This window comes from Halichoerus grypus, chromosome 9 (assembly GCF_964656455.1).
Source record: "Halichoerus grypus chromosome 9, mHalGry1.hap1.1, whole genome shotgun sequence".
Classification (NCBI taxonomy): Eukaryota; Metazoa; Chordata; class Mammalia; order Carnivora; family Phocidae; genus Halichoerus; species Halichoerus grypus.
The window spans coordinates 15,684,545-15,709,584 of NC_135720.1; the positions used below are offsets into that span (position 1 = coordinate 15,684,545).

General features: G+C 41.1%; 1 protein-coding gene across 2 annotated transcripts in view; it reads right to left on the reverse strand.

The window, feature by feature from the left end:
- MTHFD1L (methylenetetrahydrofolate dehydrogenase (NADP+ dependent) 1 like) overlaps window positions 1-25,040 on the reverse strand; it is a 180,927-nt gene that overhangs the window by 81,471 nt on the left and 74,416 nt on the right. For both annotated transcript variants that reach the window (XM_036072982.2, XM_078054574.1), the window contains one exon: window positions 21,590-21,701. In XM_036072982.2, the coding sequence (XP_035928875.2) occupies window positions 21,590-21,701 (112 nt within the window). The remainder of the gene's footprint in view (window positions 1-21,589; window positions 21,702-25,040) is intronic.

The following is a 25,040-nucleotide window of genomic DNA, read 5'->3' on the forward strand; positions in this document are numbered from 1 at the left end:
GAGGCACCAAGATCATTTTTCCCTGAGTTTCTGGCTACTTGATATGCCTGATGCTGTCCCGAGAATTACTAGTGGAATTTCCACCTGCTGGGTAACTAAGGAGCCCTCGATTCCATGTGTCCTCAGAATATCAAAACTTTCAGATTTCATAGCCAATTTATAACGGCAATAGTTTTTTTTCTTTATGATAAATGCAAAAACATAGGTATCAAATAGATGACATACTGAGTACCCCATTCCTTTTGGACATGAACTTGAGTTTATGGACTGCGAGAGGGCTCACGGAAGAACTAGTCCTTGCAAATCCACTTGGCTCAAAAGGGGTTGAGGTAAGAAATATGTCTGCACAGGGCCGACTCTGCTAACTGGATCCTCGGAAGAATTTCTTCTCAACAGAGGGAGGAATGAAACTGTAGCCTCCATGTAGTCAGCACTTATTTTCTCTCAACAAATCAGAAATAAAAATAAAACCTTTGTACAGGAGGAAGCAAGGAATATGCTGGACTAGACTTCCTTCTGAAGCATCATGGGCTATAATTCCTGAATAGTGCTAAAGCAAGTGGAAACTAGACTCTTCAAACCGACTCCTTCTGCCCTATGTAAACATGTCTATCCAGCTGCAACTGTTTGCAGATAAACTCAGGGAACACTCCATTCAAAGTCACATATTAATTTTGAGGATCCAAATCACCTTAAGTCTATGAAATTTTATAAAAAATCAAATCCCTTCTGCTCTTTTGGATTTGTCTATTTAATCTATGTTCTTCTTTGCTTTTATTCAATGTCTTAAGGTGAAATTTCCCTAAGAATATGTAGAACCAACCAGGCACATATTAGGAGACCCACATAAAGAAATCAGTAATTAAACAGTATTCATACTAGCCTGAGCCTTTCCACTTACCCTTTTGGTGATGGCAATGCTTATATACATATATTAGAGAATTTTGGTAGTAGTATAGAATGCATGAGAAAGTTATAGAGGATGTATCTGGGGAAAGGAAAGAAAAAGATAAGCAAAGTATAAAAAGCACAGAGATCAACTTGAACCATAAGTTTTCAGTAATGACAAAAAAAAAAAAAACGTTGGAAATACCAGTAATGCCACTAAGATGCGCTTTGGTGTCAAGACCCAGAATTTCCTTCCTCTGGAATTAATTAGTTATAGATGCTGGTTCCCATTATTTGAAACCGTCATTAATCATCCTATTTTATAAAATAATTTTGACCAAAGTGAAATTTAATTTTGGAAAAAAATGTTGAAGATGAAAATTAAATTATACATGTTATTTTTACCTCCCTTATAAAAATCCAACTGAATTAAATTCATGAATCCATTATCCAAATAGTTCCCATCTTCTTGTTGCAATCATGAGCATTTGTACAATGTCATCGCCATGACCAGGGTTTTAACCCTTCTGTTTTTAGCAAACAATGGTGTCCCAGAGTTCTGGCTAGAGGCCTGGAATTTCGGATGACTGCATGGGGGCAGAGCTGTTCTCTTGCTGCTCCCAAGAACTGGACACAAGGAAAATAACTCAAAAGAGAGGCCAATTCGGAAAGGATTTGCTCCTAACATGTCTCACCCTACAATAATCAAAAGATGAAATAGGACAATTTTCATGGAGCATTTTATGAAAACAAACACAAGGAGGACAAAAGTAAAGAGGTCAAAAGAGAAATATATTTTATCTGAAAGCTTCCCGGGGCGGGGTGGGGGGGGGGCGGGAAACATAAAAAAACCTATAATAGCTTTTTCTGCAAGTACAAGAAACCCAGCAAGTGAAACTATGATCATGGAGCTTGAGAACAAATGAAATACATCAACATTCCTAGTAGGGCAACTTCTAATAGAAGAAACTAAGACAGACAGAAGAAAACATTTTAAACTTGAAAGCTGGAAGATGACAATGTATTCAACAAACAGGCAGAGCTGGGATTATCCAAACTGAAGGCAGAGACCCATTAGTGGGTCACAAAATCAACGTATGGGGTTGCACCCAGAATTAAAAAGAGAAAAAGAAACAGTATAGGAAATATTAAGATACATCACACAAGAGTAAGTAGTATTGTTTCAGAAGGCGTGATTCAGTTTTTTTGTACATGCACACATGTGTGCGCACATGCATGTGTGATAAAAAATGTACTTGAGGCTCTCAATTTTGGTCAAAACATCCAAGGGTCACTGGCCCAGACTCTACTTTTCAGGTTTCTTATCTAAGAAGGGAGGAGGCTAGACCTGCTGTTTTTACATTCATGTCTAGTCCTACTGGTTTCCTGAAAGATCAATGTCATGATTATTCAAGCCTGGCTCCATTCTGCTCAGCGTTGGTGCAATCAGCACAGGGAGCTCACAAGGAACAATGACCGCAAGCTCAGTGTTATCAACAATGATCTTTATATTTAGGGTGACAGGTGCAATGTTCCTCTCACTGATCCTGAGGCTCTATTGCTGGGCGTGGAGGCAGGAATGGTCCGCACGGTCCTGCTTTCTACGTTTCCTGTGGTAGTTGTAACACAGACAGGAGCGTAAGACTAGCCCCCCCTACCCCATGCCTGTCCAACAGGACTGGACCTTGAAAGGATCCAATTTTAAGACAGTAAAATGAGAACACGCTGAAAAGACCAGTAATTCATGTTTACATTTGTAAAAAGCTCCAAGTTAAGAAAACAACCTTGAAAAGGAGGCATGCACATATTTTTTCCTTGGCTTATTTTCAGTATAGGCTTTTTCTGTTTAAAAAATGGATATATTATTAGTGATACATTATTGGAAAATTTGATGTGAAGAAAAAAAAACAAATCAGGCACTTTTAACTATTTTCACTAGAATCTATGTTCCTGGCTATCACTCTACTGTTGACAGAGGAAAGATACCCTTGAGATGTCTGGTAGCATATTTTCTAGGGAAAAGGTAACAAATAATGAGGAATAATTCTAATGTTCCCACCTCCTGACCTCTACCCTATCCCTAAGCCCCAAAGGTGCTGAAACCACAGTTTGCCTTACTTCTCATTTTGCATAAACGAAGAGCGAACCCTCAATTTGCCACTTCTTTCTCCTCCGCTTCTCTTTGGTATGTCCCTAGCTTGGCCTTTCCTCTACAAGTGGGTCTGACTTGGGTAAAGCTGCTGATGAAAACAGGAATGAACATGTATTATATATAGGATTATTTGTATTATACAGGGAAATGCTAAGTGTATAGAAATATTATTGTTATACTGGCAAAGGTAAGCGTTTATACAAGGCTTCATTATGGCAGATATTAACATCTGCCAGATAATATTTTATTATATAATATTCCATTATAAGGAGTCATGATTTATAAAACCGGTCTTACTTTTGGCCATGTTCTAAACTCTTCTTCAAAAATGATCTGTGATGTACTTAAGAATGAAAGTGAGCCGGTCGGTTTGGCTGACTTAAAAATAATCCTAAGCATGGTTATGTAGAGAAGCCAGAAGTCTGCCTCTCCTCCACCCAGCCTGGCCACCTGGCAGGTGCTGTCAGAAAGGAGATGGTGACATGGGTGATGTGGCATTAACTCAACTATATATGTTTGGAAAACCTCTGGAGCTATGTCATGCCGACAGTGGGTTATCAACCCACGTTTCTATTTGAAGGAGACCATGTAGAATCAGAAAGTGTCTTAGCTTCTCTTGTAGCTAAGTATGGCTTGGCTGTAGTTAAGTCTGACTAAGGTGATTAATTAACAGAAGTGTAGGGTGTAACTTCCAGGAAGGCTCCTAAAAAGGGTGTGTGCCTTTCTTCCTTCTTCCTGTTGGCTGGGATACAGATGTGATGGCAGGGGCTTGGGTAACCATCTTGGACTACTAGGTAGCATAGAGCCCCTGATGATTGAGGAGCTGCCATTCCAGTCGACTGGATTTCTTTTATGTGACAGAGAAATAAACTTGCATTTGCTTTGGGCCCCTTTCTTTCGCTGTTGCTGTTATTTGTGGGTGAACCTAATTATAACTGATGCATTTGTGAAAACAAAGCCTATTCAGAAACATTAAAGCATTTTTCATTTCTATCATTTCAGTTTGCACATTATTTCAACATTACGCAGTGTTTTCTTTCTGTGCACAATAGTAACTCTGGGACTGCGGTCAAGGTTACATTTCTAATTTAGAAAAGATGTGTGAGATTTGTTTAAAGTTTTGCTGATGAAAGAGCTGAAATTTTAGAGGTTGAGATGTGCCCATAAATTCCCCACAGCTATGCGATGCAAAGTAACTGTTAGAAGAGGGTCTGATCACAAGCTCCAGAATTCAGGCAGGAAAGCAGGAACAAGTATGCATGCCAGTATGCAGAAGGATAGGCTATACATGTGGAACTCCAAAGGGTTTCCTGCTCATCTGACTTCAAGAACGGTTCTTGCTCTCAATGCTATCTCCTTTGTGTGTGTTATGTGCTAAACAAAGAAATGCTTTTTGGAGGCAAAAAACTGTTTTTGTAGTTGTTTTGAATATTTTTAGAAGTTACATCATTAAATTATTGCCTAACCCTAAAAAGTAATAAAAATCCACACTCAACCAAAGCATTCATGCAATTTTATAAAACAAAAAAGGACTAAACAAGATGGGGGGAAATCAAGAGAAGGTACTCAGATTGTTGGTGTTTGACATTCAGAATGTTCGTGTGCCTCAACACTTGAAAATATGGACATTTTTTAAAGGATTTTATTTATTCATTTGAGAGAGAGAGAGAGCATGAGCAGGGGGGAGGGGGAAGGGGAGAGGGACAAGGAGACTCCCACTGAGCAGGGACCCTGATGCGGGCTTGATCCCAGGATCCAAGGATCTTTTTTTTTTAAGATTTTATTTATTTATTTTGACAGAGAGAGATAGAGAGACAGCGAGAGAGGGAACACAAGCAGGGGGAGTGGGAGAGGGAGAAGCAGGCTTCCCGCTGAGCAGGGAGCCCAATGCGGGGCTTGATCCCAGGACCCTGGGACCATGACCTGAGCTGAAGGCAGACGCTTAACGACTGAGCCACCCAAGCACCCCAGGACCCCAGGATCTTGACCTGAGCCGAAGGTAGACGCTTAACCGACTGAGCCACCCAAGTGCCCCGAAAATATGGAAAATTTTCCAAGAACCTCATTCATTCGAATATAACTGAACATCTCAGTGTGGAATAAGGAGCACTTCGTGGACGAATAAGCCATCCTTGATGCCCCTGGAAAGCAGCGCACGCAGCCCCGGTTTCTCCCAGTTCAGTGCGTAGAGGAAGCCTTACCACCTGGCTGGGCCGGCCTGACTACATCAGCTATTGGCATTCATCCATCACTTCCACTAGAAAGTAATGTAAAGCCCTGACCCTCTAAGCATGACTATTAACATCTAGATTTAGCTCAAAAATGCTAAATACTTGACCACATTCTAATGAGGACTGCCAATCAGAGGCTCTGGTCTCAGCCTCTGTCCTAAATTACAGACCTGAATTTCCTCTCCACCCTTCCCCCAGTGCATAACTAACGAACATTAACATTTTGCCACAATTGCCTATTTTCCTTTTACAAAGAAGGTAAACAACATAGAGAGAGCTGAGGTCCCCCCGCCATCTCCCATGCCTGGGCCCCCAGTTGAGCTCCCTCCTCCCCCACATCCCCAGAGGGAAACTCTTACTAACTTGGTGCTTATCCAGGTCTTGCATTCCTACTTGTACATACATACAAAGGCATAAACAAAAGACAGTGCTATTTTTGTATCTTATGAACATGTTAGACCGTACTTACAATCCCACAACCTGCTTTTTCACTCGACATTGTATTTCTGTGATCTTGTGTTTGTGGAAATACACGGAGATAGTCTTGCAGGTCTTACAGCACCCACATTTTTACCTGCTGACAGAGCCCTTTCCTAGGGAGGGAGCACCCTTGGATAGGACTCTTGCCCTCCCCACCCCCCCAACTATTCCCCTTCGGGAAGCGGGAATGACTTATGTGAGGGAGGTGGGGGTGGAAAGAAACACCATCTTCATGGGAGTCCTGGCAACAGTAATTCTACAATATCATTCTGGAAGCCCTCAGTAGAGAGCCTGCTTCTCCCTCTCCCTGCTTGTGGTCTGTCGTTCTCTCTTTCTAAATAAATAAAATCTTTTAAAAAACCACAAAAAACCCCCAAAATTTTAATAGATAAAACAACTTTATGGTTGGGATGCCTGGGTGGCTCAGATGGTTAAGCATCTGCCTTCGGCTCAGGTCATGATCCCAGGGTCCTGGGATGGAGCCCCACATCGGGCAGGGAGCCTGCTTCTCCCTCTCCCTCTGCCTGCCTGTCTGCCTACTTGTGATCTCTCTCTCTCTGTCAAATAAATAAATAAAATCTTTAAAAAAAAAAACCCAAACAACTTTATGGTTGAATCTGGTAAGAGAGGAGGGTTTTAGAAAACACTAATAATTAATGTTTCTTTCTCTGCCCCCCAAAAGATGTAAAGAGGTCCACAAAAGGCTCCACTGTTCCTTTAACAGTTACCAGTTTCCTAATATTCCTTGCCAGAAATTCTGCTTTCTTCAAATAAGAACAGTACAATATTGTAATTATACCAAACATTGCTAAAAGTTTAAAACAACCTCATGGAATTATAATTTTCTAAACTACAATTCACATATTAGGTAAGGGTAATTTGACTCTTTTTAGGTTGAAAGTTCTCAGCCAAGATAGGGTAAAATAACAGTCACACAATGGAAATTTAGAAGTCATTCACTGAACACTGGATCTTAATAACCTCCTTAAAAAGCCTTGCATTTTGTGAATTTCAAACCTCAAGTTTAATCTTGATCACATTTTAAAATCATTTTATGTTAACTTTCATAGTACTAATCTCCATAAAACATGATAAAGGTCTACTTTAACTCCACGTTTTATGATGGTAAGCACAATTACATTAGGAACATTGTTTAGAATATGCATAAATCTTTTTTTTTTTTAAGATTTTATTTTATTTATTTGACAGAGAGAGACACAGCAAGAGAGAGAACACAAGCACGGGGAGTAGAAGAGGGAGAAGCAGGCTTCCCGCCGAGCAGGTAGCCCGATGCAGGGCTCGATCCCAGGACCCCGGGATCATGACCGGAGCAGAAGGCAGACGCTTAAGGACTGAGCCACTCAGGCGCCCCAGAATATGCATAAATCTTAACGAGGGATAGGCTAGATATCTCATTGAAAATAAATTGGCATTTTGTAAATGTAAACAGTTGAGGTTAGGTTAGATATTCCTAAAGTTCAAAACTTCTTTCAAAACTTTCCCCAAACATTTTACTCTTTTTATTTAATTGCTCTTTATTTAAATACTGCTTCAACAAACTACCTGGCAAATATGTCCATATTCACCATTAAAAGCCTAGTGGAAATTCGGACACATTTACCAGCAGGTAAGTCATTCAGCCAACTCATGTGTATTAATAATTTTTCATTCAAAAAACATTTAGTGCCCATTAGGAGCTCTGCATAGGCCCTATGATGATGATATGGAATGACAGCGACCACTGAGGAAACAGTAAGGCACAGTGGGAAGAGCAAAGGCTCTGGGGCCAAGGACTTAGGTTCAAATCCCTGATCCTCATTGCACTACCTGTTTGCCTTCAGACAAACTAATAATTCACCCTGATGCTCCATTTCCTCTCCTAGAACAGGAGGTTATCCTGGTAACTATCTCCTAGGGTTGTTATAAAACATATGAACATATATAACACCTATAAAGCCCCCAGGAGGGTGCCCAGCACACAGCAGGTCCTCAAGGAAGGTAAACTCTTGTCCCTAGGAGTAAACACTTATCCATGCCAGGAACTTCTCTATGGGCTTTAGATCATGGTTTTCCCTGGCTTTGCAGATGAAAGAACAGAGGTGCAGAAGGATTGTCAGTGCCCAACAGAGGGGTACCACCTGGGGGTCTATCTGGTTCTCCTAGTGAGTGGGAGGAGCTGTGGGTGGGGCCAGGATGCTGGACATCTTGCAACATGCAGGGTGGTCCCACAGAAATTTGTCCCCTGCCCACAGGATCTTCCCTCCAGACACTCTTGTAGTTGAAAAACCTGCTTATGATTATAGGGGGCTAGAACCTTCCCCCTAGTTTGTTTTACATAGAAATATAATATTTTTTCAAGCTATCAATATATGCCCTTTTTTCAAGGAATGCAAACAACAGTGAACACTGAAGAAAGGTTAGCCTTAACTTTGCCACGAGTTGTGTGCTTTTTCAGAAGATCATGTCACCAATGCCAATAACCACTTGTGACATCTGAGTGGCCAAGAACACCTAATCCTTCTGCATTCATGCCTATCCTGTGCACTCAGTCTTACAGATGTGTGCAAACACCTGACCACTCGGAACATCTTCTAATGTAATTGAAATAGTGATGAAAAAGTTATGAACTGTTCCCTTCCCTGCCTCTATAAAGTTCTCTGAATTGGGAAGACATTTAATGACTTTTTATGGAGAAGCTAGGGATACAGCTGTATACAGATGGGGCGCTCCCACAAAGGGACGGCCCTGGAAACAGCAGCTGGGAGGAGAGCCAGGAGAGGCTGACATTTAGAAAGAGCTTTAAGGAAGAGGAGAGAAGCCCCACCCGATGTGGCTAAGAGCTGAGCAGGATGAAGCTCAGAACTGACCAGCAGAACGTCGGAAAGAAGATTCCCCAATAAGAGATTACACGGTGGGGAACGGTGGGGGTGGGCGCAGCGGAAAGAGAGAAACAGTTTGGAGAATGGCTTTTTTTCAGAAGAGTGTTGGACCTATAGACTCTACAAGGTCTACATAAATAGACAGAAGTGAGTAACTCATCTCAGTAGGATTACAACGTCCTTTACAAGGAAGCCTGCATAGAAGAAGGGCAGGATTAGAACAAAATGTGAAATATCTGTATGGACATACTGGATAGGACTTGAATTTTCTTCTTATGAAAAATTTCTGAGTCCTCTATAATGATTAGAATATTACTTTAACAAACAAAAGGTATTTGTTTTATATTACATACATGTGGGATGTTCCCAAGATATTTACATTTCCCCTAGGTGAAATTCTTACACAAGTGCAACGGGAAATAAAAGCAAGAGTATTGGACCTATTGACTCTGCAAGACAGTTAAAAGTAGCATATCCTACGTGACTTAGCTACTCTATTTTTTCAGATTGCAAAATGATTTGCATCCTGCCTCTCTCCCCTTGGCAGTGATGGTCTTTCCCAAATAAGAAGCCGAATCCCTCATGTTTTGATTAGCATCCCTTTTGGCACCAGAGTATATTTGAGATGTTAAATATGCCAGTTGAATTTCAGACCGTATGTTTTTAATTTTCATGTTTAATGCCATTGCAAAGACTCTCTGCATTGTTTCTCAACAATTTTTGAGTTTCAGTTTCTTGAGCTCTTTTGCATTCCATAGTGCAAGGCTTAGGCAAGACAGGGAGATGCTGGAATGATATCATGCACCTGTGAATCCACTGGGCTCCAGGGCATCCGGCATTCTCCCTGGTAACCACAGAGTATTTTGAACAAGGCCTTCTAGAAGGATTTCCCTAACCTGAAAGGAGGGTATTTGAAGCAATCCAATTCCCTTAGATCTCTTAGATCCCTGGTGTGGATGGTCCTGGATGCCTTTGTATAAGAAGAGATACAAGCAACAGTGTTTCCCACTGGCAGAACTCAAATCCCTCTATGAGTTTCATCAAGTGTACTCACACAGCTATTCTTCACTTGAAAAATGAATTAGTATTTGTGAAGAGTTATCTAAAAAGTAAAGATTCTTCACTTGAAAAATGAATTAGTATTTGTGAAGAGTTATCTAAAAAGTAAAGATCCTTAGCATCTTAAGGTGGAAATGGTAGCTGGCATCCACTGTTCCATGTGGGTCTGGGTCTGTACTTTTTCCAGCATTACTGCACGTCATCCGCAGAATAAGCCTTGTGATAGGTACTGGAGAAACTGTGATTTGGGTAAGTTAAGTGAGCTACCCAAGGACACGTCCAGCACACGGCAGAGGGCAATTCAAACCTAGGCAGCTGGATTAGTGTTTTAGTTTTCTTTGGCTATTTATCGAAAAGATACATGCACCCCTAGGTTTACTACAGCATTATTTACAGTTGCAAAGATAATGGAAGCAACTCAAGTGTCCATCGATAGATGAATGGGTAAAGAAGATGGGATATATATACAGTGCAATATTACTCCGCCATAAAAAAGAATGAAATCTTGCCATTTGCAACAACAGTGGATGGACCTAGAGGGTATAATGCTAAGTGAAATAAGCCAGAGAAAGACAAATACCATATGATTTCACTCATAAGTGGAATTTAAGAAGCAAAACAAAGGGGGAAAAAAAAGACAAAGAAACAGACTCTTAACTATAGAGAACAAACTGGTGGTTACCAGAGGGGAGGGGGGGGATGGGTTAAATGGGTGACGGGGATTAAGAAGTGCACTTATCTTGAGGAGCACTGAGCAACGCATACAATTGTTGAATCGCTATATTGTACACCTGAAATTAATACAACACTGTATGTTAACTCTACTTGAATAAAAAATAAATAAAAAACCTAGGCAGCTGGAGCTGGCAATCTAATATATTTGGCTGCTCTATGGAAAATCATCTCCATTATCTTGATTTTCAGCGTATGCAGCAGAAAATGACCTAAAAACTGTTATCGGCCAAAACAGGAAACAAAAAATATTAGTGTAACTTAATATTACTCTAACTTAATTCCACCAAAACTCTGAAAGATCAGGTTGTAAAATCTGGTGATTGTTAATTAACAAATCCTGTTTCTAAATTTTTTAAAAAAATTTATGACAGAGTTGATACATACAAAATATATGTAAGCTGGCAGCAATAACTAAAAAGTCTTATCATCAATACACAAAATTCAGGATGGTGGGCACTTCGTGGAGAGGCAGAGAAATGGGGTGGGGGGGGCATGACTTCTCATAATTTACTATCCCATGTGCACCATGGAAAAAGACAAACAGAAACTAGGCTTCTAATTAAAAACTCTTCAACTACTTTCCCACAAGAAAGGGGATAAATGTTTTGTATTCTTCTTCTGCAAATCAATTCTAGAAAATTGGTATCATCACATACTCCTTTTTTTGCTGAGCTAGATCATAAAGACCTGAAGTTTTTGACATCTTCTATAGTGAAAGTTATTTCTTCCTTATCTCAAAAACACTTTTGGATTGATTTATATTAGAGACCATATCAGCAACACAAATAATAATCAAATAGATGAACTGAAAGTATTGCAAAAGTTAAGATAGTTTTATTCAAAGTATCTTGTCAAACAGAAAAGTAAATAGGCCATAAAAGTAAACCTTCTTTCAAAGGCCCACGGGACCGTTTATGACAAATGTTCAGAACTGGACAACATAGAATTAGAAGAGGCAGTAGGATAGCTTTTCAATTCTCCAAAAACCAGGTACCACTGCCAAGGCAAGTCCAGCATCACGAGGTGACTAGTCAGGGGGAGGAGGAGATGATGCGTGGATCTCCTTCTTGCAGAAAGCCTGGGCTCTGCGGCTGGGAAGCAGTGCCGGAGACCATCTAACTGGTTGCTGCTCTTCCCTGGGGAGGCGGAATAGGAGGGAGACCCTCACTTGGCCAGAGTAGGTGGATTAGAGAGCAGTTCCAAGTGCAGGCCCCACCACCAGCAGCGGCCTTGAACAGGGCATGGAACGAGGGGAGCTGAGCTCCTGACTGATTTAAATCTATGGAACCTGCTTGGCCCTTTTTTGTTTGTTTGTTTTTAAGGGCTGGAGCTGACAGCCACCTCCAGAAGTCACCGAGGAGGAAAAAATTTCACAAATGGTATGACTTCGGGAAAAGGGCCACCCTAAACGAACAGAAATCTTGAGATATTTAGAGGCCTACATGTAAGAGGCAGCATTTTATAAGCCAATATCGATGATCTTTGTGATTCCAAAAGCAGAAATCATGAACAGAAAGGATGGAAAAAGAAAGGTACAATGAACACACTTAAAAGACAAGGCACGGACAGGAGAAGATACTTGTAACACATAATGGCCAAGTGGTCATATTCAGACCTAACACCTCACTCCTGGGAACAGACCCTCGAAGACTGCTGCACGGAGACTTGTGTTCGTATTCTCAGAGATACAAACTAGAATGTTCCCGGTAGCATTATTTGCAACAGAACACCAGAAAGGAATCTCAGTGCCCCTGAAGGAAGAGCGCACAAATGCATGTGCCTATGTTCATGCCAAGGAAGACTTCACTATGGGTTGGATGAGGCTTCTTTGATCACAGCTACTCGGATAAATGCGGGAATGTCAGTTTGAACAAAAATAGCCTGCCTTCTGCTTTTGGGTGGCCTGCAACTTTTTTATAGTCTTTAATTTTTTTTTTTTTTTTTACATTTTTTAATGTTTGGGAAAAAAAACCAAAAGAGGAATAATACTTCATTGCATGTGAGAATTAGGTGAAATTCAAATGTCAGAGTCTATGAATAAATCAATCTATTGGAACACGGCTTCCTTCCTGCATTTTTCGGGGCTCCCTGTGGCTGCCTTTTGCAACTGAATACTTGCACAGAGATGCTATGACACACAAAGCCTATAGAAAAAGTTGGCTGATCTCTCTTGTAGCGCAATGCAGATAGTAAGATTTATTAATGCATAAAATTTTCAAACCTATAAAATGCTACAGAAACATGCTGCGTATCTGCGGTTCCCAAATTGATGTGCTGGGCTGTCCTGAGCCACTGCACTGAACTTGGAGGAGCCATGGGGTGTTTTCAAATTTGGAGGGAAGCTCGGTAATACTTGACATCTGTTGAGCCCTGCAAGTTCTACTCTGAGGTAGTTCCTGGTTTCCACTTTATCGCCCTACACTTCTTTCAATGACATATGTTTGTGAAGCCAAATTTTTGACTGTTGCTGCAGTTAGAGCACGAACAGTGTGAAAGCCACTGGGGAACAGGAAATGAACTTTGAAGCGTCCACCAATCTCAAGGACCGAGAAGTTGTTCAGTGCCCAACAAAGACACACATCTCAATAATAAGTTATGGTGGCTATTTAAAAATGAAATAATATCGGGCACCTGGGTGGCTCACTTGATTGGGCGACTGCCTTCGGCTCAGGTCATGATCCTGGAGTCCCTGGATTGAGTCCCGCATCAGGCTCCCTGCTCGGCGGGGAGTCTGCTTCTCCCTCTGACCCTCCCCCCTCTCATGTGCTCTCTCTCTCTCTCAAATAAATAAATAAAATATTTTAAAAAAATGAAATAATATCTTTCCTTTCAATTTGTATGTATTCTTTTTTTCAGGCAGCTACTAAGGTGGTCAAGACATAAATATCCATGAAGTTGTTTGGACCTAACTACTTAATAAATAGATGTGTTAGGTATTTCTGTTGGCCTCATATGCCTTAGGAAAAAACTGCTGAGACACTACATGAAAGGAGAAGGTCCAGGAATCTCTGTTGTAGATCTTTTGTGGATACGTACTTATGGAATAAAAGTATAAACCACGCCTGGAAATGATAATCCCTAAATTGGGAGAGTGGCTTCCTCTAGAGAAGCAGAAAAGGGAAGGAGATCAGGGAGGGATTCACAGGGACCTCAACTCTGTGTTGAATGTTTTATTTAGAAAACAAAACAACAAACTAAAGCGCACATAGCGATGTTATGATTTTAACACAACTCAGTGAATGATGGGAATACAGGCATTTATTATATTAATCTGCATATTTTCCTGGAAACTGTATACTCAGTATATTTCACCTTTTTTTCCCCACTTATGTTTTTTAAGGGCAGAAGACTAGCTGATGAAAGAGGGAAGGGTGACTTTATACAGAAGCACGGGCAGAGAAAGGTGGGGTGGAATAAGGACCAGCCCCGAGAATGAGGGAGAATGTGATCAGGTCTCAAGCTACATTAGAGACGTCAGAACTCCTGGGATAGTGAAAACCACCTTCTCTGACTGGGCTTCTGAATACCGGGCTTAAAGAACACCACTGGTGGGGCGCCTGGGTGGCTCAGTCGTTAAGCGTCTGCCTTCGGCTCAGGTCATGATCCCAGGGTCCTGAGATGGAGCCCCGCATCGGGCTCCCTGCTCGGCGGGAAGCCTGCTTCTCCCTCCTCCACTCCCCCTGCTTGTGTTCCCTCTCTCGCTGTCTCTCTCTCTCTGTCAAATAAATAAATAAAATCTTTAAAAAAAAAAAAAAGAACACCACTGGCGATGAGTAGTTTCCCCAAAGATTAGCACGTGACAGACACCTCCGTACTTCTTGTCCTTGATTTAATTACGGATACAATCACTGGAGGAAAAAAAATTGGAAGTATCCTAACAAAAATAGAGCCTAGGCTGAGATCTGTGTTTCTAAATAATGTAAACAGAGTGAGGTCTGGGAGAATTCCAGCTTAGAAAGCTGGGAGACCACTTGACGTCAGATTTTTTTAAAGGGTGGGTGAAATTGTAGGAATGTTTAGTTTGGTCTGGTTCTCTTCTACTGAAATGAAAGGATATTTAAAATTTGATGGCAATAAAAAATGGAAACAGACAACAAGCCGGTGACTGGTTGAAGCTGTGAGCAGGGTTTCCTGAAGCCCAAGGAGCAAGATTTAAACGTTTTGCAAAAGGACAGTGGATAAGTAAGGGGAGCAGTAAGATGTTGTGACTCAACAAGATAACCTTCTAATTAGTACCGTATTAGGGAGAAACATCTCTTAAAGTAGTCAGGAGAAAAGAAGACGAAGAAAAAAAGCCCCTACACTGGAATTAAAATTAAAAATAATAATAATAATAATTTACAAAAAAAAAAGAAATGAAAGAAAACCCAAAAGTATCCCACCACTGTTGGCAGACATTATTACAGTTCGGCACACTATAATTATACTGGTACGATTTTAAGTTGTGGCCATCCCCTGTAGACAGGTCATCTGAAACTTGGTGTTTTTTCATGGGAGTGGGTGGGAACCAGCTAAAGAGAAACGAGAAAATCACTGTAGGCACAGTGGTCAGTTGACCTGTCTGCACAGGTTTTGGCAGGAGGGGGCCCTGAGGTTGCACCCTCTGCCACTTACTGGCTGGGTGACAGAGGACACGTGTTGTAATCTCTCTAGGCTTCAGTTGGGTCATCTATAAAAACGAGGATAACAACCCCACCCCCCAGAACTGTTTCAGGCTTCGGTGAGAATGCAGGTGACGGCTGGTTTGGAACACAGGTCTGCAGCTCGGGAACCGCTCAGAGAATGGCAGCATTTGTAATGAAAATATTAATGAGCCTTTGCGTCCCAATCCCCCTCAGTTTGTCTTAGAATGACCATGGTTATTTATTCTGATCTCGAAACCCTAATCCTGAAATGTTCAGGGCGAAGCTCAGTGCATGATTTAACCACCAGGCATTGGTCTAACATTTTCTCCTGACCCACAGTCTGCTCTGCTTATGTACCCAGGCAGCCTGGGGAGAACCCAGGGCAGGTCAGTGGTGCTCTCTGCAGATGCCAAGGAGAAGACTCACACTCAATTCAGGCAACGTCTTGCCCAGCACTTTGGAAGAGGATGCTAAATGTCAAATGTAAGTGGAACGTTAAAAGCCACCAAAGCTTCGTATAGGTCACTATAAAGGAAGTATGGGGAAATGCCACACAGCATCCCTTAGGCTATGAGGAGACCCTGGGTCTTCATCTTTTTTGGATCATGGACCCTTTTGAAAAATCTAACGAGAGTCATGGAGCCCTTCTCTTGTTAAAAAAAGAAAAAAAAACACAACCAACCAACCATATAGGTACGTATAGAATTCTGTATTTAATCACGGGAGGGGTGGCTGGTAGCTACCAGTTAAGAACTCCTAGCTTAAACGCGTACAAGTGTACGCTGAATTCCAGAGTGAAGGAAAGGTATTCATTCGAAATGGGAATCCAAACCAAATTAAGAAAACAGAAAGCAAATTTAAAAAACCAAGGATCATGTGTAAGTTTGAAATCCTTACAAATAGTTTAAAAATGAGATAATTTATTAAAGCCTAGAAACTCAATGTTGTTTTCCTTTTCTTTCTTCTTATTTTTTAAAAAATAACACATGATTAGGATTTGATGCCAAAGAAATGTTTGCTTTTACAGCAGTGAATGGAGGTTAAGTGGACTCCCATGAGGACTGTTGGCTAAAGGAGGAATAGAAATAGCTATCACGGGGACCACAGCATTTTACCCCCAAATTCTCAGGGGCTATTTTGGTCTAGACTGACAAATTTGTGCAATTACAGTTAACTGAACAACATGGGTATGAACTGGATAGGTCCACTTATATACAAATTTTCTTTCTTTATATATATATATGTGTGTGTGTGTATATATTTTTAAGATTTATTTATCTATTAGAGAGAGAGACAGAGAGAGCGAGACAGCACAGTGCGGAGGAGAGGGAGAAGCAGGCTCCCTGCTGAGCAGGGAGCCCGATGCGGGGCTCATTCCCTGGACTCTGGGATCATGACCTGAGCCGAAGGCAGACGCTTAGCTGACTGAGGCCCCCAGGCGCCCTCAGATTTTCTTTTTGATAAATACAGTATAGTACTGTAAATGTATTTTCTTTTCCTTATGATTTTCTTAATACTATATTCTCTTGGGGCTCCTGGGTGGCTCAGTAGGTTCAGTAGCTGACTTTTTTTGATTTTGGCTCAGGTCATGATCTCAGGGTCCTGGGATGGAGCCCCACGTCCGGCTCTGCGCTCACTGGGGAGTCTGCTTGAGATTCTCTCTCTCCCTCTACCCCCCCCCGATAAATAAATCAATCTTTAAAAAATAAAAATACTATTTTCTTTTATCTAGCTTGCTTTATCTTAAGGTTACGGTATATAATATACATAACATACAAAATATGTGTTAACTGACTGTTTATGTCATTGATTGGGCTCTAATCAACTGTAGGCTATTAGTAGTTAAGTTGTGGGGGAGTCAAAAGTTATATGGGGATTTTCAACTACACAGGATGGGGATCAGTGCCCCAACCATCAAACTGTTCAAGGGTCAACTGTAATTAAATAAACTTCACTCTATTTTTAGTCTAAACGGAATATTGATCCCATTATCTTGGAATAATTATTGCAGAGTAGACAAAATAATTCCTTCCCTGTGTGTGTTGGGATAGAACAAAAAATTAGACTAAATATATCTCACAAAACCCATAGTATTGGGAAAATTCTATCTAAGAGATGCCTATCATCTCTTAAGGTTCTTCGTTAATCAGTAGGATACTTAATCTCATAAGTGCATTGCACTTACCGCTGAGGTTCTGTTTATGGGCTTATCCTTCACACCACATTATAAATGACTGGAGGCGAAGAAACATGTCCTGTATCTCATTCCCAGCTCCCACCGTATATTACTTGACATGACAGCAGAAGCTCAATACATGTGTACTGAAGTAAATTATTTCAAAGGACTTAAATAAATCTTCAGTTACTTCTTTTCCAAGGTATGACATAGAACTGAAGTTGCTAGATTGTTTGCACATTTTCAGTTTGACCCAGAAATTCTGTCAGGGTGCTCTTTTTCTGTAAATTACCCTTTCAAATCCTTTGCCCATTTTTCTATTGGATTACTTGTCTTAAAAAATCAATCCATAATTCTTGGTGGTTTATATATATTCCAAATGTTAGTCATTTGTCTGTTACCTCTACAAAGGTTTCTCCTACTCTGTCACTTGTTTTTGAAATCCTATATCTTTTATCATACAGAATTTATCTTTTAACGTAACCCAAATTATCAATCTTCTTTTGGATTTGGGCTTTTTATATCTTAAGAGGCACAGACTTCTATAAACAATGACTTTTCTGAGGACATAAATTCTCTCACAGACTTCAGATAAACCTATGTCTACTGCATTTAACTTCTGTGGGAGGATGTTAAAATGGGGCTCTTTTGGTTTCACTTTTGTCTGAAGCCCCAAAACAGTGTCAATTGTTCTCATGTTAAAGGGTGAAGCTAAACCTAGCAGCATTTGCAAAGACATTATTTGAAAATAGATTCTGTATCCTTGAGCCCAACAGCTACCTTGAGTTTTCAAAGGGTTGATCAAGTTAGAAGCCAGGAAAGGATTTCTTCAAAGAAAGTTATCAATGTGCAGAATCCCACTGCCCACATCCCAGTGGAAAGGATACGGAGCTAACGAGTGAGGCTCTAAATGCACAACTGGAGGTCCCTCTAAGGCAGGGGCACAGTGGTGGGTTGGGGATGACTACAAGTCTGCAGGCTGAAGAGAAACAGCCCCTGCAGCGGAGCAGAGACTCAGGTGAGAGTTGTAACTGCACTCTCACCAATGGTAAGGTCACAGGTCAAAGGTCTGTGGTGCCTGGAGATCAGGTACTGAATCAGCAGTAGGACTTTCTCAAAGGGATACTGCCCAGAGGGTTTCTGCCAAGAGTGTGGGTCCTCTGCTGGAAGAGGCTGGATGGGTACCATCGAATGTCCAAGCTTCAACCCTAGAGGGGCCAGAGGCAAGACTAAGAGCACGGTAACGGGGGACAGAGAAAAAGCTACCGTTCCCTTCTCATTATCAGCCAAATGCAGGCCCAAGATGGGAGAGACTTAAACTGGAATGAGATTTGGAGTTATTTTATATAAGACTACACCCCATTTTTTATTAGAATGAGACCATTCTTATGACAGAAAGTGATTAGAGGAATTTAAAACAATGTTTAGAGGAACCAGCTATTAATTGAAATTTCATCCAATATAGCCCACAGACCAGGCTTGACCAGGCAAGGGGGGTAAGAGCACTGTTTCCTGATCATGCCCTGCTCCCACAGTTCAACACCTTGGCTTTGCTTCCCACATTCCAGTGCAGCCATGGCATTAGGGTACCTCCTTCGTGAGAGTTTAACATCATGGGTCTTGAGTCTACACATATTTTGCAAGTCACTGCTGTCACAGTTATACATAATGAAGCACGATCTTTATTTATATTAAAACTAACATGAGTTATTTGCGTACCACGTTCATAGCAGCATTATTCACAAAAGCCGAAAGGTGAAAGCAACCCAAGTGTTCACAGACAGATGAGTGGATAAACAAAACATGGCATACACAAATTGGAGCATTATTCAGCCTTGAAAACCAAGGAAATTTGAACAGATGATCCAACACGGGTGAACTCTGAGGATATTATGCTACGTGAAATAAGCCAGTCACAGGAGGGCACAAATACCAATATGAGGAATAGTCAAAAACTCAGAGACAGAAAGTAGAAGGGTGGTTGCCAGGGGCTGGGGGAATGGGGAGTGGGGAGTTATTGTTTAATGGGTACAGAGTTTCAGTTTTGCAAGATGAATGGTGGTGATGGTTGCACACCAATGCAAAAGTATTTGACTACTGAATGGTGTGCTTAAAAATGGTTAAAATGATAAACTTTGTTCGATGTATTCTACCACAGTTAAAAATAAAATCACTCCCCCCACAAAAAAAAAAAACCACCCCAAAACCCTAAATGAAAAAGGGGAAATTTAACCTTTATTAGTCAAGGATCAATGATGGGGAGAGTAATAATGAGAAGTGGCTAAGAATTATCACCGAGTCTTGCCATGTGTCAGGTGCTGTGCCAGGACCTAGCAAGCAGTCTCATTCAAACCTCATTCAAACCTACGGGGTTTAAATAGGGTTCTATTTAAAGCCCCATTCTACAGATAAGGAAACTGAGGCTAAGAAGGGTTAAGTTGCCTAGTGTCACACAACTTGAAAGGAGTAGAGCCAGTTACTCTGACTCTAGAGCTAGCACCCTAACCCATCCGGCAGTGGGCAGATTTCTGTCACTGAATCCTCCCCCACCTACAGCCTCTTAAGACTAGAAGAGATCATAGAAAGCATTAGCAAAATCACTGACATTTGACTGGTTTGCCATGATTTACGCAGCCATTTCTCACTTGATACTACTCATTAAAATACTGCAATTATGAAAGGAGGGAATTGAACCCTAGAGAAGCTAGGTAACTTACTTCAGGTCACACTACCAGGTAGGGTTATGATCCCACAGCTTTGATCTCAGGGTCAGGGCTGCCCATCCATACGCAATTCCTCATTTCACCTTTTTCACATGAGAATGTCTACAAGGGACCCTCCCAGAGAGGCTAATGGATGGTCCAAGGTCACACAGAAAGCCAGTATGTTTTGCATACATCATCAGCCTATACCTTTAAAGATGCTTTGCCACGATAACACATATTCTGTAAATGTATATGGACAAAGTAAGGATTGGCACAGGAGCAGAGAGCTCTGTCAGCACATAATAGAGTGTTTTCTTCTAGAAGCTCTTTCATTTGTGGAGTTGATGCATTAGAACCACCACTTCACATAAGCACCCAACTTTTCAGTGCCTGCCCTTCCCAGACTCCTGGTCCATTAGCTCTACAGTTATGCTGTGATCAATGGAGCAAATCCATTTAGATGGCATGTCCAGCCACTCTCATAGTAGATTCCGTACCAAAGCAGCAAAGTACACAAGAACTATACAATACAGACCTTGAGGAATGAACTACATAAATTCTCATTGGATCCTGACTGCATGTCTATAGGGAATTCTTAAAAACGGTCCCAATAACCCTGAGTGAACTTTATAATGGCTGAGCATAAAAGTGCAGTGCTAAGTTCTTTAGCCCAGTAGAATCTTTTCTAGTAAAATAACTCACTTCTGAGTTTGATTACAAGGCTGATGATTAGTGTGAAAGAAGCAACTGCTAGACTTGATGATTACAGGCACGAATGTGGCGAGTGGAAATTACCTGGTGGCATGTGAAAAATCTGCCACTGTGGTCTGATGTCAAATGATGGTGTTATTCCAAGAATCCTTATTTGTTTGCCCTTTGTTGCTTCCACCTCACGGGTGGGACTGGGACTAGCCCTGACAGAGCAAACTCTATGGCAGCTACCCCCTCTTCCTGACTGGAATTTCCATCAAAAACCAAAAACCAGCAGGTGCCACCAAAGGACACCTTTGCAGCAGCACAACGTCTGAAGTCCGACCAATTAAAATTTCCAAGTCTAATGGCTGGGAATCTCCCCTCCATTCGACACAAAAACATACTCCAATTTGAGGAAGAGCAAACTGATTTCGACTGCTAATAACAGCTAACAGTTAACGAGCACTTCTTCTATTAATGACATACAGCATTGGGCAGTATGCTCCATGAAGGCAGGGCTGGGTCTGTTTTCCTCACTGCGTATCTCCAGCTCTGAGTAGCATGCCTTGTGCATAGTAGGTCCTCAATAAATATTGGCTGAATCAATAAATAATCTCATTTGGTTTTCACAATAACTCTATAAGGTTTGCTATAATATTGTAGTCACCATTTTATAAATGAGAAGACTGAGGCTCAGAGGTCATTAAAATGTGTCCAAAATCACTCTAGCAGCAAGTGCCCGAGCTCATATGCAAACCCATGGGTACTTGACATTGAATCAACAGTTCAAACACAACATTTTACTAGTATAGACGAGACCATAGTGCTTTTCCAATATTGAGACCATCTTTGAAAGGTCGGTCTAAAAGAATATATTTTGAGTCAGAATGGACAGCACTCTTGTTCAGTCATCAACTTTTAGATTTCTTCCATATTCTACAACTAAATTTAACAGAAATGACTTACCTACAAATCCTTCTTGACCAACCAGTTTCAGGGCTATTTTATCAGCCAACACTGAAGAGTTGCCGTGGGCGATGTTAGCAAAGGGGCCAGCATGCACAAAGACAGGTGTCCCCTACAGAAATTGAAGAACAAATTAAAACCCTCAAAGACAAAGGGAGGAATGAACCAAGATGGTGAGTCTTGGTATTTAAAGACTCACTGAAGCCATTCTGCTTTTATTAATACTGCATATTCAGTGTGCAACTTCTCTTGAAGAAAAAGAAAACACCTTCACTCTCTCAAAGGACCAAATTCCTGGTATATTCTACAACAGTGTCATTCTACACTAAATGCTGAACTAGGGAGAAAAACCTATAAGGATTGATTATTTCCTACTATAATTTTGATAAAGCACTCATTAGCTGCCTCACTGACTATGAAGTAAACTATTTACCTCACTTGATAGTATTTTGCATTTTATATATATTTATTTTTTAAAGAATAGAACTGAACCCCAATGGTCTAAGAGGCTTATTTAAATTTATTTTTTTTCCTCCATTGAGAAATCAATCACTTCAAGAAAAATCTAAAGAAAGCAAAAAAAAAAAAAAATCAAAAAAATTAATGACCTGTGTAGTATGGAAGGACAATCCCATAAGGTTTACGTTCATTATAGCTCGTTTTTATATCTACAATAATAAACTTGTTCTTCTGATTTTTACAAATTCTGTTTTAAGTCTTTCTCATTGTTTAACTGGCTTACATATTAAAAATCTGGTAAGTATTAAGACAATAAAAGCAAAGAAAATTTTCACTCTTGGTACAATGCTAGAGTAATTCTTACTAAAAAGGCAAAAACAACAACAACAACAACAACAAAACACCAAATCAACCTCAATATAAAGGAATTATCAAAACTTTTAGATTTAATTCATTAAAGAAAATCGGTCGATATTTTCATTTTAAATGCCATTTCTATAGTTTTCCTTTATCAGTGAGAACAGACTGTAGCCCTATCTAAGGGAATTTATCCACATGTGTTGCAAGGTTGGGGTTTTATTCCGAGCCCAGCCGGGGCCGCTGGGGTGTGTCTGTGAGGCCTTGGTTCCACCTGTGAAAACAGAGGCTGCCCTCTTAGTGACAGGGGGAGGCAGGGAGTGAAGGGGCGGGGGAAGGCTGGGAGCCATGGAAAATTCCCACGAACCACGATGGGCTGCTAACCGAACATATTTCAAAGACGAGAGAGCTGAACAAAAGCAGGAAGAAAGGCAGTGAAAGAAAAATCATCTCTGAGAATGAAAAAGACAGAGTTTATCAAAGCCATTCTGTGAGTTCTCTATTTACTTTTCTTCCCAGAGTCCTCAGGAGGCACAATGACAGGGTCCTGATGAGGTCACACAAATGTCTGTGGAAATAAAGCTGGCAATAGGAAATCCAAACGTAGGTGCCTATGGATATTTTCATGTGTGTGTCTAGTGTCTAGATCTGTATACCTCTCTTTAACTTCTCACTTCTGTCCAGATAAACCTTTTAAAAGCTCTGAAGAAAACACTGTTTAGAAGAACTTCAAGTCTCCATCACCTCCCCTTGCAGTCCGGGAACGTGGCTGCCTGTGGTAAGCTAGTGGAGCTGGGGACAGTATTGTGATGACAAGGTCACAGGCTCCGTCCCTGGGTCTACACACTGCGGCATTCAGTGAGGCCCTCGGTCTGAGAAGCACCAAACACTGGTCTCTGGCGAGGGACAGGTGACAGGGTGTGGCCAGATCAGCATGAACACCTCACTGTTCCTGAGATAACCACTCTAAGGACTAGGTCAGCAGCGTTTTAATTTAAAATTAACGGCCTCACCGTGAATTACTCACTAAAGCAGTATTAGAGCCCTGTTTTTCAAACTCCTAGTCTGGAGTCTGAATGGACAAATTTGTCGAACATCATTATTAGACATTGAAACACAGAGACACACATGCTCACATGCTCACCTAATATTTATGGCTATGATACAGTACACAGAGTTAAGTACTTAGTTAAAAAACTATGATGGGGCATCTGGGTGGCTTCAGTCGACTGAGTGGCCAACTCTTTTGATTTTGGCTCAGATCATGATGGTAGGGTCCTGAGATCGAGCCCCGTGTTGGGCTCTGCACTGAGTGCGGAGTCTGCTTGAGGTTCCCTCTCCCTCTGCCTGTGGTCCTCCCCCCGCTTGCACTCCTGCTCTCCCTCTCTCTCTCAAATAAATAAATAACATCTTAAAAAAAAAAAATCTTTCCAGGAGATTTTAACGTGCAGAACTGAGAACTACCAGTCTCCCGGCAACCTGCAGAACGGTAACCCCTGGAAGTCCGCTATGGGAGTAACAATCAAGTGTATCCGAACATGAGCACTAGAGCACAATCTGTACATTGATCAATGATTTTCAGACTATTGGACGATTTAGATTCCTAGTGTCACTCATTAGCCAGGTCATCTGGAATGATAAGGACCCAGGTAGCAGAATTCATACATGCTGATATTTTCACTGAATGTTGTGTTTACTTTTTAAACGATGCCCACTGTAGGTTAAAGTAATGACAAAGTGTCCTAGCCTTAAATGAAAAATAGACAGAAATGTGAGTACCACAAGAATGGTCTAGGAGCAGCCCATTCCCTAATAGAAGCTAGACTTTTAGAATGGGTTTTATCTTAAAGGTGTGAGTAATTTCTTTTAAAGATTTTATTTATGTGTGAGAGAAAGAGAGAGAGCATGCACAAGCAGGGGAGAGGGGCAGAGGGAGAGGGAGAAGCAGACTCCCCGCCAAGCAGAGAGCCCGACACGGGACTTGATCCCAGAATCCAGGATCGTGACCTGAGCCGAAGGCAGATGCCCAACTGACTGAGCCACCCAGGTGCCCAAAGTGTAGGTAATTTTTAATTTAAGAAAGATAAGTATTTGGGGCTCCTGGGTGGCTCAGTCGTTAAGCGTCTGCCTTAGGCTCAGGTTCTGATCCCAGGGTCCTGGGATCGAGCCCCGCATCGGGCTCCCTGCTCCGCGGGAAGCCTGCTTCTCCCTCTCCCACTCCCCCTGCTTGTGTTCCCTCTCGCTGTGTCTCTCTCTGTCAAATAAATAAATAAAATCTTAAAAAAATAAAATAAAGATAAGTATTTAAAACAGTAAGCTGATTATCCCTAATAATGATGATAATAACATGTTCATTTTTAAGGGAGAAGTGTTATGAGGAAGCAAAGTATGTTTCTTTATAAGTTTTTTATTTTCATTCACTTATTTATTAAACAAATATATATTTTTAGGAGCCATATAGTAAAAATAGTAAGTATTCATTTAATTATTCAACAAATGTTTGCTGAGCACCTAATATGTGCGAAGCACTTTCTAGCAGCTGCGATCTGGTGGTGAGCCAGGTGGAAAAGGTCCTGCTCCCGTCCTGGTGGATGGACGGACAAAGAAGTAGGAAACTCTTGGATGATACTCCGTG